Source organism: Etheostoma spectabile, chromosome 19, assembly GCF_008692095.1.
Source record: "Etheostoma spectabile isolate EspeVRDwgs_2016 chromosome 19, UIUC_Espe_1.0, whole genome shotgun sequence".
NCBI lineage: Eukaryota > Metazoa > Chordata > Actinopteri > Perciformes > Percidae > Etheostoma > Etheostoma spectabile.
In genome coordinates, this window is record NC_045751.1 from 10,050,328 (window position 1) to 10,070,445 (window position 20,118).

At 42.0% G+C, this 20,118-nt stretch overlaps 1 protein-coding gene across 2 annotated transcripts in view; it reads left to right on the forward strand.

Annotated features, from left to right (window-relative positions):
- trpc5a (transient receptor potential cation channel, subfamily C, member 5a) overlaps positions 1 to 20,118 on the forward strand; it is a 67,835-nt gene that overhangs the window by 25,374 nt on the left and 22,343 nt on the right. For both annotated transcript variants that reach the window (XM_032499405.1, XM_032499406.1), the window contains exons 8-12: positions 8,809 to 8,946; positions 11,478 to 11,676; positions 14,038 to 14,177; positions 16,657 to 16,857; positions 18,564 to 18,685. In XM_032499405.1, the coding sequence (XP_032355296.1) occupies positions 8,809 to 8,946; positions 11,478 to 11,676; positions 14,038 to 14,177; positions 16,657 to 16,857; positions 18,564 to 18,685 (800 nt within the window). The remainder of the gene's footprint in view (positions 1 to 8,808; positions 8,947 to 11,477; positions 11,677 to 14,037; positions 14,178 to 16,656; positions 16,858 to 18,563; positions 18,686 to 20,118) is intronic.

Genomic DNA, 20,118 nt, shown 5'->3' on the forward strand with positions numbered 1-20,118 from the left:
TGGTGTGTGTGTGTGTGTGTCTGCGTGTGTGTGTGTGTGTGTGTGTGTGTATTTAATAAGATATAACTGACATTATTAGATTAGATTGTGTTTTTTAGATTGTGTCAGGCCCCTTCCTGTTTCCTGTACTTGTACTGCACTCATTTCTTCATTTGTAACCTAAATATTGTAATCCACCGAATCTTTACTGTTTATGTGGTCTGGATCAAAATATAGTGCGAGTATCATGCTTCATTGTTTCATTTGAGACGAGGGGAGAGAGTGAAAGAACTGAAGACAGAGGGGAGAAGGTAGAGAGAGAGAGAGAGAAAAGAGAGAGAGAGAGAGGAGAGAGAGAGAGAGAGAGAGAGAGAGTAAATGGAAGAAGTGGCTAGAAACAAAAAATAAAAGAGTGGGACAGAAAAGTGTGTTCATGACAATGAGCGGCAGGATTAACAGGAGAAAGACGGAGCGAGAGCTCAAATCCGAATAAGTGAGGGAGAGCACTCACGTATAAATCACAATCATGTGCACAGACAGATTGAATCAGTGTTAGCATAGCTTTAGGTTACCATATTGCTTTCTTTAGATTACATCAGGCCACAGAGAAATTGAATTAACCCGCGGCTGTGCTATGTAGCGGCGGTTCGCATATTCCTGAGTTTAGTGGCCGACTGCCCAGAAATTGAATTAGCTGGAAAGAAGCTTTGCAGATTCTATTCTCATTTCGGGAGCAGAATGAAGTGACCCGAGCACTTTAACTCTTTACCTCCGCTTCCTTTAATCAGCTGATGTTTGCAGTGTTTTTGTGCTGCAGAGAGTCCTGGATGTTTCTGAGCAGAATTATACAAAATCATACACAATGCTCCTTATCCCAACATGCACTGGGCAGAAAGCTGGATAATACCCCAGGTAATAGGCTTGAGAGTGAAGATGGAGTCTGGAGCTCAGTGTGCTGGATAGAAAGGCCAGTGGACTGTTTGCTGTGGTCCTTTGATTGGTACACAACAAAATGGTGATCATTGTTAGTTGTCATGGTGAAAATACTCATTAGTGGGTTCATAAACTGTGTTGCATATGCGAGAGCCGCTCGGGAGACATTCTCCGGAGCTGTGGGGACTTAGGAGGGACTCTGAGACCAAGCGGCAACGGGTCAGCGGACCGCTACACTTAGCCCGCTATTCGGCTCATTCTCTGTCACCAAGGCAGCGTAAAACCACGGCGTAACCAGCAAACTGACCAGCCGGTCGTTGGATTTTAAACCTCACAGAAAACGAGCCGAACAATGCTGTTAACTTACTACTTTCTATGGATGAAGCATTAAGTTTGACTCATTTGGCCTCGTAGTGTTACTACTCCACAATCTCACATTGGCAAACCTTGGCCACATCCTTCCGAGATGGGATTGTCTACATTCAAAGGTTGTTTACGTTGTGCAACAGAAACCTCCGATTGGACAGAGAGTCTAGGTAGCTGTCTGGATTCACCCTGCAGAGATCTGAGGACCAGGTAACCATAGTCCTCAGAAATCCACCGGAGGTTAAAACTCCAACACAAAGAAAGCGGAAGGGAACGAACATCCGGCCGTAAAGAACATCAATCACAGAAGTGGAAGGTCGTGGATATAGACTGCTACTCCACTGCTTGTTTGTCCGTAACTACAAAACCGCAGCTCCTGACTTTCTGGAATTTGGCTTATACGGAAGTTACTATGTTGCCATGGCAATGGTACACATAAAAATGGCTGCCACTCTGATCTGAATAGGAATGGTCAGCAACTTTCAGATGAGCAGTGTAGCAGCAGGCATGCAGCACAAGAGTGAGCATGGCTTTAATACACAGCCATTAAAAGTATGCTGGACGATAAAAAATCATGATTATTTGAACATTTTACCTTGTTTACCATCAATAAACGATTATTTTCTTTCGGTTTTCCATTCACTGGCAAGGTTTGGTACGGATGAACCGCTTATGGTTATTTATTGAATATTTTGAATAATTGAAATCAAAGCACACATTGCTTGAAATGAAGACGTCTTGTAAAAAAAGTCCCATTTTAGTTTGAATGTAAAAAGAGAGTTTCCTAAAGAAATAAAAAAAGCAGAAAAAAATAACAGAATAGAGAATATAATTTAACACTACTACTACTACTTGTATATGTCACTATGTCATTTTATGTTCCTCCGCGAGCTTTTAGATCATCTTCTGCTGGTTTTATAGATGCTGTGTCGTCTTTTTTTCACTGTCATGAGAGTTCAAACTTGCAGATGGCATTTATGAGGATTCAAAATCATCAGTTTATTTCCTCATGATTAGTGACATGAACCCTGAAATAAAACATAGAAGAGATGTTTGATTTCCCTTCTACCATGTAATCTGTAGAATCTGTCCCGCTCTTCAAAATGTGTCATAAAAGCCTTTTCATCTCGTAGCACTACATCCAGGACGTTAACATGAGTCATCAAAACTCCTCTCCATCAAGAGTTTAATAAAACAGGGGTTTGGGGGCATATTTTTGGAGAGTCATGTCTTTCACCTAGGTAATTTCCTCATCTGTGCACGCCTCCCCCCCCCCCCACACACCCTAGAGTCTCTGCTGAATGGCTTCAAATTGGAATTTAAAAAATACGTTTGATTTATTGCTGCAACTTGTAAAGACAAAATAAGCCTCTCCACAATATTATAAGCAATTAACAAGCAGTGCTTGTTTAATATAAGTGAGCCTTCCCTTCCCTTCCACTTTAACTCTTAGCTAATACTCTGATTAATTCCTGCATGTTTGGTGATTGATTTTAAATGTCACCTAAAACTCAGTGGGCTGCCGGCAGTGCAGAGATTTCATGGTATATCTTGAGTCTGGTTGTTGTCATTGTGGGCGTAAGGGAGTTTTTTTCATGCTGCCTGCACCGTTTTATGAAAGATGAACAGCTAACGTGAAATCTTGACGGACCATCTTGAAGTGTTTGAAGGTTGTTGGCTTTAAAAGAGCCGCGTTCAACCGGTGGATACAGGTGTCCGTCCACAGTTCATCCTGCTGGAGTGCCTTTGAGAAAACATCTGAACCCGGACCAGCTTTACTTGGCCTCCCATCGTATCACATCCGTCAGTCCCTGCACATGGAGCCGGCTGTGAGCCACTTAAATTCAGACTTTTGCTGTACTTAATTGCAAGAAAACAATACATTTATAGTAAGGCAAGGCAGCTTTATTTGTATAGCACATTTCAGCAACAGGGCAATTCAAAGTGCTTTACACAAAATCAGTTAAACAGATAAAACACAAGTACAAACAGTTAAAAATCATAAGCATTAAAAACAATAAAACACTTGAATAGACAGTTAGTTAGTAGAGCTGGAAATATGAATAGATTAATCGACTATAGTTATTAGCTATTAAATTAATTGCAAACTATTTTGATAACCAATTTATAAAAGTATTTTTAAGTTATCTGACTCAGCTTCATAAATGTGAATATTTCCCTTTTGTGAAAATATGGCTGCCGCTATTGATTATTTTTATTAATTGATTAATCAAGTACTTGGATAAGAAAATGTTTTTCCTTATAGTATGTAACAATAGTAAATATACAAAAGAAAGGTTTTATTTTTAGAAAAAATAAAATTTGAATGTTTAAATTGCATAACATAACAGGAATAGATGTTATAAACGCTGGCCCATAGGCCACCCAGCCCCTTAATTAGGGGCCAAAGTACCTTTCATTAGTACAGAGAGTCTGACCACTCTCCATTGACAAGACTTAACTTCCTTGAAGGCGGGTACTCTGTTGAAGTTTAAAACTGTTGGATCTGCCCCGAGCCACTCTGGATGTGCCATAACCAATCACTAACGTTTGGTCGTGATGTTAGCTTAGCATCGCTAGCGTTCACCTTAACTCCTTCACTAGTGACAGCAGCGTGGGCACAACGGACTGAATGGCTTCGCTCGCGTCTTTCTTCGCCTCCATTACGGAAATACAACTCAAACTACCGCTCAACCTCGATGTCATCATTCTCAGACACTCCCTGTCTGTTTTCTAATTGGACACGTTAAGATTTCACCGGAGAAAAACCAAGAATATACCGCAAACCCAGACGGAGTACTGAAGGAAAATGAAAATTGAGCAGAAGTACGCAGCCAGGCTAGCTAAATACAACATAGTAGTAGCAACATTTTATTCTGTTTTAGTTTTTTTGTTTCTTCCTTTACATGCATTAAAAAAATGGAACCAAGGCCTGGGTAGCTTACTGGGTAGAGCCTGTGCTCCATGTACAAAGGTTCAGTCTTTGCCGCAGCGGCTGCAGGTTCAATTTCAACCTGCAGCCCTCTGCTGCAGGTCATTCCCCCTCTTTCACCCCTTGCTAAAGCTGTCCTATCAAATAAAGGCCTAACTATCCCAACAACTAAAAAAATCTTAAAAATGTAACCAGACTTCATAAAACTTAATGATTTGAGTGCTAAGGATGAAAGATTAAGTAAGGTACAGTATAACGTTGAGTCTGTAATTATCCATTATTGCAGATTCCAGTCCCAACAGGGGGATGCAGGACGGGCTCCGTCAACATCGAGTGCTTCGGTCCCAACAGTGAACTGTGACTGAGACTGACAGGAGAAAAGGAGAGGAAGGCTGCTGTAGTTTAGTGGAGCCCGGAGACCAACTCCCTCATTAGCATACTGCTGCCATAGCAACAGGAAACCAAACGGGAGCTGAGAGAGATGGAGGAGAGGAAGGGGGGAAAAGATGGAGAGGAAGAGAGGGAAAAGAAAAGGAGAGGGGGACATTAGGAAGACTGGAGAGGGAGAGGAGGTGAAGAAGGCAGATGGAGGAGAAGAAACACAAGAAGACTGGAGAGAATCAAATGCGTAACGAGCAAATGCAAAAAAAGGAGGTGGAGGGCAGAAGGAAGAAAATGAGTAAAGACAAGGCTGCAAGGAAAGGAGAGGTGAAGACAGTTCAAATGGTTTAGAGGAGAAGAGGAGAAGAACGGGGATGGGAGGGACCGAGGAAAGCGTGGTAAGAAAAAAGGGCAAAAAGAAGAGAAGCATCAAAAAATAACTTATAGAAGAGGAGAAAGAGATGGAAGAAGGAAGGAGGGAGGAAAAAGGATCGGAAGTTGCAATGAGAGGAAGAGAAGGAAGATAGAAATTAAGAAGAGAAAGAGAGGCAAAGGAGGAAAACAGGGAGAGTTGAGGAGGGTTGGAGAAGAAGGGAATAAGGCAAAGATATGATGATGAGGAGGAGCGTTGAGGATGAAGAGGATTAGTGACAGGAGAGATAGAAGAGTGGATGGGGGAGGGGCAAAAGAGAACAAAAAACAACTTACAGGAGAGGACAAAGAAGAAGAGGAATGAAAAGGAGGATTGGAGGTTGCAAAGAGAGGAAGAGGAAGCAGCCACCTTGGTTTGACTTCTAACACTTTATATCTCTCTCTCTCTTTTTCTGCTTCTGTCGTTTCATTTATATAATTAAATTCTCTCGTTATCCAATATCCTCTCTCTCACTCACACACACACACATACACACACACACACACGCACACACACACAATGGCTGACCTGTTTGTAGCTGCAGAGCTGAGAGGAATCGAGCAGCTGTCGTTGAACAGCTCAAACGTGTGTGTGTGTGTGCGTGCGTGCGTGCGTGTGCGTGCGTGCGTGCGTGCGTGCGTGCGTGCGTGCGTGCGTGCGTGCGTGCGTGTGTGTGTGTGTGTGTGTGTGTGTGTGTGTGTGTGTGTGTGTGTGTAGGTCATATCCGTACTTGCTCTCTCAGGTGGTTGGTTATCGCAGGTGCATGGCGACATCAGATGATTAAATTGAGGGCAGAAACCCTCCTGTGCTGAAAAGATAAAAACACGGTATCTCATTTATTGAGTGACCTTACACTAAGCTTCATTTTGATGAATAGTCTTTTGCCAAATTCAATTAAAAATGCATATTAAATGTGCTGTTTATTTATACATATCTGCTTTTATTGAGAAAGAAAACCAGCATTTCCTCATAAACCTTGGTCAGCACCATGGACAGCTCTTGTGACATTTTGTATAAAGATGCCTGTGATGGAAAAGTTTAAACTTCCGAGTTACAGTTCCACACAGAGAGCTGAGGTATCAGTCATGGACTGTCCAAATAATGATGAGCCAGGATCAATTATTTATGAAAAACACCCAAACTTGTAAGTAAACAAGGAAGTGTGAAAATCTGCAGCCGCCACCAAATTTCAGAAAAGCAGCCGAGCGTCGAGTTTGATTGACGACCTGAAGGTTTGTGGCAGTTTGCTACTGTTGTGTGTGAAGGTGGATGTGCAAAACTGAGTCGAATGCTTATTTAGCTTATTTATTATGTAGGCTGTTTGTTTTATAGGAAAACACACTTTTTATTGCCTCACACACACACACACACACACACACACACACACACACTTCCAGTGATAGATAACCTGCTGTCTTCGCAAGTCTTATTAGAGTATGAGACTTATCTGCGATCCAAGACCAGACAAATCACTCAGACATAATGAGGGAAGAAGGACGGGAAAGGGGGAAACAGACAAATTCAGTAAGACAGCACAAGATCAAATGGTATAGAGAGCAGCAGAGAGAGAAAAGAAAGGATGGAGCAGAGACAATTGATTGGTGGATAGAAGAAGAAATGGAAGTGCACAATGGGACTAGGAAATTGAGAGAAAAAGAAAGGAGGACTGAGCTGCTTGGTGACTCAGAGGGCAGCTGAAGGGCTGATGGGGACAAACAGCCTCTGGTGTTATGCCAACAGTGTTGGGAGACGAGCTGTAATGAGATGTAAATGGAAGCAACCTCTGGTGTTTCAGCAGCTCACAGAGGAAGGTAAAACATGTACGGATTGACCTGTTTGAAGCTCGCATTTCAAAGAATAACGATCATAAAATGTTTTCCGTGTCTGTGCTGCGGATGAAGGATGATATATGCCTTGACGCACAAAGTTTACATCTTGAATCTGGCTTTTATTTATTGTGTCTCTACACTTCTATCTTGTTTTCTATATCTTTAAAGTTATAGTGCGTAACTATTTCATATTAATGAACGGCTGTTACATTCAAGCCATTGCCAGATGAGTTGACACAAAGTTAATGAAGCCTATCAGCTCCACAAAGCTCTCTCTGTAGTTCACAGTATGGCTTAGTTTACGAAATGGTGTAGTCCGGCAACATTCGCACACAGCAGCTCAAGTGATACACTGTACGTCAGCGCTGAGAAACGAGGACAGCAGCGTCCAGCTTTGGAGACGAAGAGGACATAAGATTATGAGATCATTACCTCTTCTGAAGAGTCCATGTTTTTTTAAATTCTCTGTGTCTTCTTTGATTTGACGGGTTAAACGCTGCTAGCACCTGCGTGGAGGAGGGGTAGGGGTGGTGCATGATCACCGAAGGCTTGCGCCATGTGGATGCACCGACAGTGTTGTCGTCATTACTTAGAATTCGTCATGGGGGCGACATTAACCATGCACCACAGCTAAAGTAGCTTTCGATTGATTGGGAGGGGAAAATACTCTAGTGTCAAATGTTTCTTGCACATTTTAAAGGTCAGATATTATGCTTTTCCGTGTTTTCTGTCATGTCTACAATGTTATAATGTTGGATTTTAATGTTAAACGAGGCCAAAAAAATCAAACAATGAAGTAAATGTATTTTAGACAAATCCCTGTGAGCTAAAACATCCTAACCATTTGGAACACTCCGGTTTCGTTTTTTCTACCATTGGCTAAGTGTTACACAACTCTAAGCCATCTTGGCCGTTTTTAGGCCTTTATTTGACAGGACAGCTGATGACATGAAAGGGGGACGCCGAATTGTTCAACTTTAGCTTTTTTGATTCCTCCGCCGGATGCAATCGGTTTTTTTAGACTAATGTCATTCTGACAGACAAGCATCAATGGCATTTTAAGAGAAAAGTAGTAAGACATAGAAGTAAAACAACACAAGTTAACTCAAAGTGCTTTACAACCAAGGCAGATGGTTGGAAATCTGCCCCAATAGACAAGACCAAGAAAGTAAGGATCACATTAAGCCATATTAATTACTTTTAGGTGCATGAATTTCACTTAAGTCACAGTACGCTGAAGTGTAGCTTGACATTTTAGATGTTGAGTATTTTTATTCTTGATGTAACCATAACATTCTCGGCTGCCGATGGAAAGTGTAACAATAACAAGCAGCTCAGGTGTCCCTAAAAAAATGAATATCTTCACATTCTTGAATTTATTTCTTGTCCTGAAGAATTCTCAGTACAAAGTGCTCGCCCACATTGTGTCTGAGGCCCAAATGAAAATGATTGAGGTCTGATGATTGAGGTATACGATGCAGCCAGGCACGTACCGAGGTCCAATACCAATGCCTGTTCTAGATGGATATCTGTTTTCTGAACGAGCGCACTTCATCAATTGTTTTGTTTTGGAGGAGGAATTTACATTAAAAAGAAAGAATATAGTTCTGGACTACTTGAATATTTGGCGAGTCCATGTTCAAATACCAACGATTCCAAGACAAGTCCGAGACAGTAGAAAAACGTATCACAGCCCTGGAAGCTGAGTTCAGTGAGCTCCACGAGAAGAAGAGAGAAATGTGTTTTGAAGGTTACTCTCTCTCTTATCAGCAGCTTATACCCCGAAACACCTCTGAATGATATATGAGCCACTTAAAACCGATTTCATCAAGGCTGGAAGTAAACAACTCATTGTTTTCAAAGTCACATAGTGGTTTCAGGTTTTTTTTGGGGTTCATTTGAAAACAATTTCCCCTCATTTGTTTCCAGAAAATGACACTGAAAGTGTTTGCTAACGTGTGGTCCTCTCTCTGCAGTTTGTGGCCCAGCCCAACTGCCAGCAGCTGCTGGCCACGCTGTGGTACGACGGCTTCCCGGGCTGGAGGAGACGGCACTGGGCGGTCAAACTGGTCACCTGCTTCATCATTGGACTCCTGTTTCCTTTCTTCTCACTGGTACGGAAGGAGGAGGGAGGAAGTGAGAGTGGTGTAAAGAAAGAAAGGAGGGAGGAATGGATGAAGGAGGAACTACACAGGTGTCAAGAAAATAGAAAAAGAGGAAAAAAGGGGACAAGGAGCAAAAATACTAAGCAGAGAAGACTTTAGGTTGAAAAGAGGAAGTGTAAGGAAATGAGGCAGGATAGAAGAGAGAGAGAGAGAGAGAAGAAAGGAACGAGAGAATGAGAGTTTGATAAAAAAGAGAAATCAAGGCAGGAAGTGAAAACTAGGGAGAAACAACGTGGACAGGGAGCAAATCCAGGAAGCGTCAGTAGCAGGGAAGAAAAAATAATAAAAGGGTCAGATGAAGGATAGAAAGAATGGTAAGAACAACAACAAGTAACAAAGAAGAGATAGAACAGTGAATGAATTGAAGAAAGAAAGAAAAGGATGAAAAGAGAGAATTGAGGGAGAAATGAAAGAAGGCTCCTGCAGCTAACTACTGTTTCTTCCTCAAAGTAAATTTGTTGCCAGGCAGCAATTAAGCAAAACTCTTTATTTATTGGCTGGAGGAGCCGTTGCCAGGAAACTCGACCTAAAAACAAACAAAGTGAAAGGACAGAGTGTTGTTGTTATCTTTGAGAAGCCAGGATGTGTGAAAAAGGAAACAGAAGTAAGCTGACTTTTCAAATATTTGTACTCCTTACTTATAATACTAATACTTTTGACTTTAATGATATGAATACCGTCCTTACGGCGTTTGTTTATTCTGAGTAAGGTAAATCCCTTTGGGGCCTTTTACACGTAACTTTTCAGTTTGATCCGATCCAAATTTACAGTTGTAAAACCTCCCCTGGACCAAACAGCCGATTTGTCAGACCCAAAGAGGAAGTTTTGGTCTGGATCAAACTGAACCATGGTCCGGTTTGTTTCTGGTGTAAAAGTATTTCTTCTGGATGGTTTGGATTTACGGACCAAATCCAGGAGGTTCTGGCAGGCTATCGTCGTGTTATAAGTGTAAAGCTCCTTTAAGGAATAACAGAGCCGCGGCTGCTGCAAAATAGCCTTGGGAAGGAACTTGTTTTGGTGGAACATTTTTACGTTCAAAAGAAAGAAAACTCAGATTGGACAGATAGTCTAGCTAGCTGTCTGGATTTACCCTGCAGAGATCTGAGGAGCAGCTAACCATAGTCCTCAGATTGGACAGATAGTCTAGCTAGCTGTCTGGATTTACCCTGCAGAGATCTGAGGAGCAGCTAACCATAGTCCTCAGATTGGACAGATAGTCTAGCTAGCTGTCTGGATTTACCCTGCAGAGATCTGAGGAGCAGCTAACCATAGTCCTCAGATTGGACAGATAGTCTAGCTAGCTGTCTGGATTTACCCTGCAGAGATCTGAGGAGCAGCTAACCATAGTCCTCAGATTGGACAGATAGTCTAGCTAGCTGTCTGGATTTACCCTGCAGAGATCTGAGGAGCAGCTAACCATAGTCCTCAGATTGGACAGATAGTCTAGCTAGCTGTCTGGATTTACCCTGCAGAGATCTGAGGAGCAGCTAACCATAGTCCAACCAAACAAATGGAAGGAAACGGACATTCGGCCAAAAAGAAGGACATCTGGTGGGATTTGCGGCTGCACTGGAGCCATCCCAGAGGTGGAACGTCGTTGATATAGACTAGAGAGAGAGTGCAACGGTGATTGTGGTCAGAGCAGAGAATGAGTCAGCAGTTTACTTGATAAGTGGTAATAACTGTACATGTACATGTATGTGTCTCTGATGCAGCAGCTCCCCAAAACCCGAGTAAAGTTAGTGTGTCTTGTTTCTCAACGCAACAAAACAAAAAGATCTGCGGGAGCACAGGGAGAGCAGCAGCAAAGTTGGAAAAAAACTCTGACACCAGAGAGAGGAGACAGGAGGACGGAGAAGCTAGTCTGTAAAGCAATCAATTATAAGGATCAGGAGACACGGCTCACGTAGGGATAACCACAGGACGTAGTCATGTAGAGTTCTTTAGTGCGCTTGTATAACTGCAGCGTGAAACCAAAACTAACCAGATCAAATGTAACAAAAACACAAACCTTGGTCCGGACCTTGGTTCACACTTTCAGGTGTAAAATGGCCCTTATAGTGGTTCCATACAATAGTCAGAGTATTGATTCAATCTGATTATACATTAGTGTTTTAATATCATATCTCTCTCTCTCTCTCTCTCTCTCTCTCTCTCTCTCTCTCTCTCTCTCTCTCTCTCTCTCTCTCTCTCTCTCTCCTGTCTGTTATTTGATTCCTCTCAAAGCCTCACTGGCCTGACTCAGAGTATGTTGAGGTTGCCAGTAGCGAGTACATGAGCAGAACAAGTAAACAAGCATCATTACAGCAAAAACAATAACCCTTTCCCACAATAAGAAGTGGCAGGTGGCTGAGCGCGAGCACAATCTAACTCATGTCTCGGTTTCTCTTTCTGTTTAAAAAGCTCAAGTACACAAGCAACATCAGGAAACTCAATGAATGGTTCCGTCTCTGTGTAAACTCGTGTCTCGCCCTCTGCAGATCTACCTGTTGGCGCCAAAGAGCGCTCTGGGGCGCTTCATCAAGAAGCCTTTCATCAAGTTCATCTGTCACACGGCGTCCTACCTGACCTTCCTCTTCCTCCTGCTGCTGGCCTCGCAGCACATCGCCCGGACCAACCTGCACATGCAGGGACCCCCGCCCACCCTCGTCGAGTGGATGATTCTCCCGTGGGTAGTGGGTACGTGCCAAGTTTATTCAACTTCTCATCAGAACTTCTCAAACTCCGACGAAGCTGCTGAAAACATCTGGATGTGAAGTCATGTTTTATTTATTTTTTATGATTCAGTCACGTAGCATTTACCCCACAAAACAAAATCCCAAACTGTTATCCAGCTTTGAGTTAAAGCTTTTTGAGGGATTTTTTTTGTGATCAGACGGGGGCGACACCAGTGTTGAAACCCACAGAATCTGCCTCTCTTCTTCTTCTCTGGATGTGCATTTAGTCTGCATTTAGTTTTTCATTCTGGGATTTTATTTAGAGCCCGACTGATGTGGGCTTTGGAGGCTGAGATAGGTTTTAGAGGGGAGAAGTTCACCAATTAAATGGTGGCTGATATAGTGAATTTTGGAGCTTGAATTAAATTCCTATTAGAACTCTGCTTTCTTTAATATTGCTGACCAAAGAACTACCTAATGGCGCCATTTCATACACCGATACCGATATGTCTGTCATAGTACGACCAATAAATCAGTCCGGCTCTTATTTTCATTTTCCCGTGCAGATAATAGACATCTGTGGAATCCTTAAAATATACCATTTAAGAAGCATTTCTCAGCTGGGTAACGGGGGGGGAGGAGGGGGGTTTGAAATATCCCCAAAGGTCTGTGTGCTGAGGAAGCAGATGGAGCTACAAATAAAGGATTTTTTATCATCATTATACAACACAGGATTGCACAGTGAAATGTTATTATAGCCCCCTCCATGCTACACGCAGATAATGTATAGTAGAAACTGGTGCAGCAGAACGTGCAATTTCCTTTTCTACGCATTCTTTTTCATTGTCAAAACCTGGCACCTACATTACCCACGATGCAACTCAATCGCAGACAGAGAGTTGGGTGTGTCGCACTCATAGTCGTATTCGGTCTAAGGTCGCACTAGATAGCAGCTAATGTAGCCTGCAGCAGCGAACTCCAGAGGTCTTTAGAAATCCCCAACCACGCATCCACATTTGTTTTTGTTTTTTTTCCAAATATCTTCCGCCCCAACCTTTGCTGACCCTAGTAACGTGACTTGAAGTAATTCATCCGACTTCACACAGCTCCCTTTGGAGACACTAAAGGCTTTCTGGTACTTTTATGTATACAGAAGTACTCCCTAACACCTGTAAACAGCCTTTGAGGTGTAAAAGGCTGAGTTTTAATGATGTATGGCATCACGTCACAATTGTTATTTGTAGTTCTTTTTTTATTTCTTGGCCTCTTCTCTTTAAAAAATGTCTCGTATCTAAAGACTGGAGCAGCTGTACTCTGATGAAGGAATGTCTGTTCAAGACAGGACAAACATTCAGCTTTAAAAAAAACTTATCATCAAGAAGACGTAGGACAAGAGGTGTATGCTGCTATGTGGATGTGTGTGGTCGGATGCTTTTGAATGTGTGGAGGAGGTAGTGGCGTGTGTGTGTGTGTGTGTGTGTGTGGGGGGGGGGGGGTGGGATGAATGTGAAAATGAGTGATTGCATCTCCATATTCTCTCTCAAAGCTGCCACCAGTGATTTCCAAATCATAACCATAATCTCTTGGAAAAATAACAAAACCATCTGTTCTCCTTTGTCGTCTCTACCACTCTTTGAAACACTGGGCTACAAAATGCTTTTGATACAAAAAGAAACAACAATTGATCATCAGCTGGTTGTATTGCTCATGATAAAATATACATCGCTCCTCGGAGTCTGGTGGCTTTGAAGAGAGCAGAGATAACGGCTTCAGTTCCCCGTTGTAAAGGGCTGTCTGACTGCAAGGTAAAGCAGTGAAAATATTCTAAATATAGCGTACACTTTAACTGATATAGATGTTTTTAGGTTTCTAAGATATGTTTAGCTGCAGCCTCTGTCCACAGCAGTACATTGCTTAGCTTCTGTGTCGGTACTGCTGCTTCTCCTGCCTGGGGGCGGGCCGACTGCCATCTACTCTAGGTAGGTGCTACACTGAGTGTGGAGAAGAATGTGTCTACACATAATCATAAAAACTCAGGAGAGCAGATATTCTGGGGAGAACAGAAGAAATAGAAATTAACTTGTGAATTATTTACGATAAAACCTGACTTTGACTAAAGTCAGTGGGACAGAACAAATGTGTTCTCTGTGCTCGGCGCCCGAGGCTGCTGCCAAACGAAAAAAATATTCAACAAAAGTTAGTTTGGTCACGGAGCGGGAGGCGAGCAAACTGAATCCACTGATGGATGACAATAATGTGCTCACACAAGCGTGTGTGTGTGTGTGTGTGTGTGTGTGTGTGTGTGTGTGTGTTGTGTGGTGTGTGTGTGTGTGTGTGTTGTGTGTGTGTGTGGTGTGTGTGTGTGTGTGTGTGTGTGTTTCAGGGTTCATCTGGGCAGAGATTAAGGAGATGTGGGACGGGGGATTCACAGAGTACATCCACGACTGGTGGAACCTGATGGACTTCGCTATGAACTCCCTCTACCTGGCCACCATATCACTGAAGATAGTGGCCTACGTGAAGGTAAACGACAATACTTCATTTGTCCGGCAGCTTTACTACTTTCCAGTTTTTCATCCCCATCCTGTCCGGTGAAAACCATGTATCTCCAGATGTGTTGATGTTGAATGTTTGTGATAAACAATAGGATCAAGTGTTCCTTTATGTGTTGAGAATATCCTCCTTCTTCTTAAGTTTTAAAAAAAATCTCTTGGATCAGCTGGAAAATGCATCGTCACAAAGCTGGAAACACGCCTGTTTTTCTGACACCGGCAAAACTTTACGAACTTTTCAGAGATACGTGGTTTTCACAGCACAGCGACACTACAGACATATGATGATCTTATAGAATATGATGCATTGCTGTAGATAAGAACTAGCCAACAGTATATAAAGGAGTTAAAATGAGCACTAGACTATATAAACTGACCTTTAAAATGACAAACTGGAGTCATTTCAATTTGACGCAATCATTTTCTCACTTTCCCAGCACATTTTTCATCTGTAATGGTACTCTGCATACATACAAGATCTATTTATTTATTAAGAGCCAATAGTGTAATAATACACACACACAACCACATACACACCAGACGGCCGGGCCATCTGCAGCAGCTGTGAGTCACTGATGGTGGCGGGTGGTCCTCCTCCACAGGTCCCACACACACACACACACACAGTTTCATAAGCACAACTATATCCCTATATGCATACACTAACAGACATACAAGAACACACGCAGACACACACACACAAACACACACCTGCTGATGGCCTCTTGCAAAATCTTGCTTTATCAGTGTGTGTGTGTGTGTGTGTGTGTGTGTGTGTGTGTGTGTGTGTGTGTGTGTGTGTGTGTGTGTGTGTGTGTGTGTGTGTGTGTGTGTGTGTGTGTGTGTGTGTGTGTGTGTGTGTGTGAGAGACAGACAGCCATTTGAGAAAAGGTGTGAGAGAGTCTTTAAATTAATAGGTGTGCATGTGTGTGCTTGTGTGAATGCTAATAGCGGCGGAGCTAGCAAGACAGACGACCTGTGGAAGTCTAATGGCTGAATTAAGAATGAGGAGAAAGCCAAGCCCGAGACGACCGAGCGGGAAGTGGAGATAGAAAATGGTTGTTGGGAGCGTGATGGAGAGTGACAGATATATGAATAATATAAAGCATTTTATGTTGAATGCGGGTTACTGAGTGACTTAATAGGATATGTGTTAGCTGTAAAAGGTCAGAGAGATAGGTTGGAGCTAGCTCAAAAAATAAAATCTTGAATTCATTTCTAAAACATACCGGGAGGCCGGTACAGTAGGGTGGAAATGTGCTCTCTTGCGTGTTATAATAATAATAATACTAATAATAAAAATAATAATAATAATAATGTATCCTTTAATAGTCCCACAAGGGGAAATTACAATTTAAACTTTGTTGTTATTACACACATTACACACAGACCTGAATTACACACACATGCTCAGTACCCGTGTCGGTTTTCTGTAAATAGGTTGTTTAAGGTATTTAAACAAACGACAAATACTTTTAGTTTTTCTGGTTCATCTCTTTGTCTTCATATTGACCCACAAAGCATTTAGCCTAGCTTAGCGCAAAGCCTGGAATTATACAGAAACATCTAGATAACCAGAAGGAAAGGTGCATTTTCCCTCTTTTGGTGGAGGCCGGCAGTTTCCACCTGCACTGAACCTTGGGGGGGGGGGGGGGGGGGGGGCTGCTGCTGCTGCCGCCCCTCCCTCCCTCTCTTTGATGCTGCGTTAAACCTACAACCAAATTTCCATTTGTTTTTTTAACCTGTTTCTATTCTATTTTGCTCCACCTTTTTTAATGTTTATCTCTAGTTGTAATTGTTGTTGTTATATTGATTTTGTCATTGTTTTTCCTTGTCGCTACCTTGTAAAGGTAATTTAATTAAGGTAATTATTATTATTATTCAATCTTTATGCTAAGCTAACGCGTCCTTAGTCTATATCCACGGCGATTCGCGTCCAGGATTGTTCCGTTGCCGCTGAAATTCCACCAGATGTGACTCATTTCGGTTGGATATTCATTTCCTTCCACTTTCTTTGTGTTGGAATTTTAAACTCCGGTGTATTTCTGAGGACTATGGTTAGCTGCTCCTCAGATCTCTGCAGGGTAAATCCAGACCGCTAGCTAGACTATCTGTCCAATCAGAGTTTTCTGTTGCACAACTAAAACAACTTTTGAATGTACACATGTTCCACCAAAACAAGTTGCTTGGCGCCGCCCATGATGATTGTGATTGGTTTAAAGAAATGTCGATAAACCGGAGCATGTTTTTCTCCCATGCCAGAATGCTGAGTGGACTAGCCAGTTCCTCCTCCGCAGCGCCGTGGAGGAAGGTCTGGCAATGCGAGACTAACGGGTCCTAAACTAACCGTTGTACTGATCAATGTCTCATCGGATCTCCTCATCCTTTCCTCCCCTGCCTCACTCCTCCTCCCCTCCTCTCCTTTCTCCCCATGTCTCTCCTTCCTCCAGTATAACTCCTCTCGACCCAGGGAGGAGTGGGAGATGTGGCACCCCACGCTGATAGCCGAGGCTCTGTTCGCCATCGCCAACATCTTCAGCTCGCTCAGACTCATCTCCCTCTTTACAGCCAACTCCCACCTCGGGCCACTGCAGATCTCACTGGGCAGGATGCTGCTGGACATCCTCAAGTTCCTCTTCATTTACTGTCTGGTAAGACGTTGTTATCCTCCTCACATAGGACACAAAGCTGCAGTTTGAATCGCCCACGCACAATACACAAGCTACTTCACAATTAACTTGTAGATTCAGTTTTGTATGTGTGTGTTATTGCTCCTCAATGTCAGTATTTGATTTTAAAGGGGACTTATGCTTTTCCTTATTTTCTGTCATATGTACTGTATATATAATTTACAATGTTATAATATGAATGTATTTAAGTAAAAACTAACTACATTTACTTAGTTACTGCACAAATATGAGGTACCTGCACTTTACTTAAGTCTTTTTATTCCACTTTCTTTGCTAATGCTACTCTATTATCTACATTTATCTGACAGCTTTAGTTACCATACAAATTCAATTAATGTTTGCACTCAAAACATAACATCTGATGTTTTGTTACAAATTAAACTCCCCAAAAGTTTATACGTATAAGTTTTATAAGTACAGCTAAGTCGATTAGCTGAAAATGAATTGGTCTTTTAGGCAAAATTGCCAAACATTCATTACATATTTAATGTAGCATGGTAATGTTTTGCATTTCAGCACACTAACATATTACCATTTAGTTCACAGTGTGATGGAAATACAGTCCTGAGTTTCAAAGTTTAAAGTGGAAATTGTGACCTAATAAAAAATCGCCAGACTCAACTGAAGAAATGAATATATCTGTTTCAGATTCTGTGAGTTTCCATGAAATGACTGTAACGGTATTTTCCCTCCATCTAGTGCATATTTCCCTATGCTCTGAACAACACTCTGCATCTTTGATGATGTAGAGCGCTAGAAAATCCTTCACCGATGGCAGAAGGACACAACAGGCCCATTTCATTACATCCAGAGCTCATTATTCCCTCTCAGGGGAACTCCTAACCCACAATGCAATTCACATGAGAACTGCTCAGCTCCCTGTAGTCCTAAAATCAATCCCAAAGAGCCCCGAAGGCGCAGAAGCCCCGCTGACATTATGCTCACTCAGTTGCAGCTTTTATGTAATGCTCCTGCTCCTGTTTGAGGAGAAAGCCGCGTTTCAAAATGCCCCGGAGGAGCAGAGGGTCAATCCCTGTAACAGAAGTTACTGTTGTGAGATCCAGAACGGCTTCATTTCAAACTAAGAAAAGCTAGTTACATGAGTGCTTAATTATTGTTTTCTTAGATACATTGTGTTATAAATTATCTCTCCTGATATTAAAGTACATTCTGTTTGTACGTGGAGATCAGATTTTCGGAGGTCAAAGTCGGGAACACCCCACCCTAACCTTGGATTTTGGAGTACCACGAGCTACAAATCCAACATGGCTGCTTCATGCATCATCAGTTGTGAAACCCGTAGAAATATACAGTTTTAAGCACTTGTGTGTTATTTGTGTCTCATTACATCAGTCGTACACACAGTGCAGTCCATATTGTACCTGTACCTGTGTAACAATAAAGTTGAATCTAATCTAATCTAAAAATTCTATCTGTGGACATGTTGTTACGCAGTTTGTTTGCACAAAAAACTGCGTAATGCGTAGTTATAAACTGGCATTGCTAAATATGGCTAACTTGGCCAAGGCTAATGAAAACAGTCAAAATCCAACTTGTAAATGGAACGCATTCATCTCGGGTGTGACGTCATTCTCAGCTTCGGTGATCTAAGGTAAATGGAACGCAGTATAAGTGAACGTCACCATGCTTATGTGTTTCCTGTGTAGGTCCTGCTGGCGTTTGCCAATGGTCTGAACCAGCTGTATTTCTACTATGAGACCAAGGCCTCAGAAGAACCCAACAACTGCAAGGGCATCCGCTGTGAGAGGCAGAACAACGCCTTCTCAACGTGAGTGTCCCCCCCCCCCCCCCCACCCCTTACAATCTCCTTGTGTGTGTTTTAATTAACCTGCACCAGTCTGTAACACATATTTGGGATGCTTGGATACATTTGCGAAGACTTTATTGCCGATATCAAAGGCGACAGATTCACTATTTGAAGGTTTTTAACTTTTCCTGGTTGAAGCCTACTCATTAGTGTTGTTTCATATTGGTTTTGGACATATAGTATACATTTCAGACCGCCTGATCCCTAAAAAGTCTATAAAATATTTGTTTTTGATCCTCTTGGTGTAAGTGCTGTAATAATAATAAGGGAAACATTATTTGCAGCTGATCAAAATTATCATGCATGTGTTTAATTTTGCCTACATTTTGTTTAGTTATGTTGAGTAATCTGAACATGCTAGCTGCTCTAAGAAAGGCAACGCTGATGTCGGTCTAACGGCTACTACTTCTTGCCATGACATTTTTTATGGAAATTGAATCCTACTGACTGTCTTGATCCTCTGACCTTATCCTCTAGCAGCACCAGCAGGTTGAAGTTTATTGTTCTGATTGAAATATCTCCACAACTATGACATCCATCCATGACATTTGCTTTAGCTATTCATGTTAGCTATTCATGTTCCCCTCAAGATGAATTGTAAAAATGTTGCTTATCATAGTCACAGTCAACATTATACCTGCTCTTAAGCCATTTTATCATATGAACCAAATCAAATGTCCGACGCATCATGTCCAGACATTGTCCGAAGTTTCCCTTTCACAGCACCCAACGGGAGATCCATCTCAGACAAGTCCTCACTTACTGAAAATAATATCTAGATGTTTAGTTTAGGCCAGTGGTGGCGCCTGGGTTGAGCGTGCACTAGGCAGGACACGGTCACAGACCCGGTTCATAATTTGGTTTTTAACAACATTTTTTAATGTGTCTGACAATTTCGGCCTCAGCCGTTACCCACCAAAGATCCCGAATCTCATTTTCTCTCCAGTAAGACATTTTCATGTGTCTTTGTGTAAATGACCATTCTTCATCACCCTCAGATTTTTGTTTTTTTCCAGTTGGGTGCCAGCTGCATGATAGAAACGCCATCAACTCACCCACTTGCTCGCTGTAAATTTTCCACACAACGACCACAAAACCCAGACTTTGGACCCGGGAGCTGGCAGGATAAATTCAGTTTCATGTCCGGTCCAACTGATTCAGACATTTGCATACTTACACATACAGCTCTGCCGGGTAATGTCCAGATAAGTTTAGGATTGCAGTTTATTTGTGAAATAGGCTTAATTTTGTAGTTTCTTTTGTAGGTGTAAAAAATGTTTTATGAGTCATTGTTTCTTAAATTCCACACGTGTTTTTCAAAATTGAAAATTGAATATATGGTAGGGCTGGGCAATATATTGATGTTGTATCAATATTGCAATATGAGACTAGAT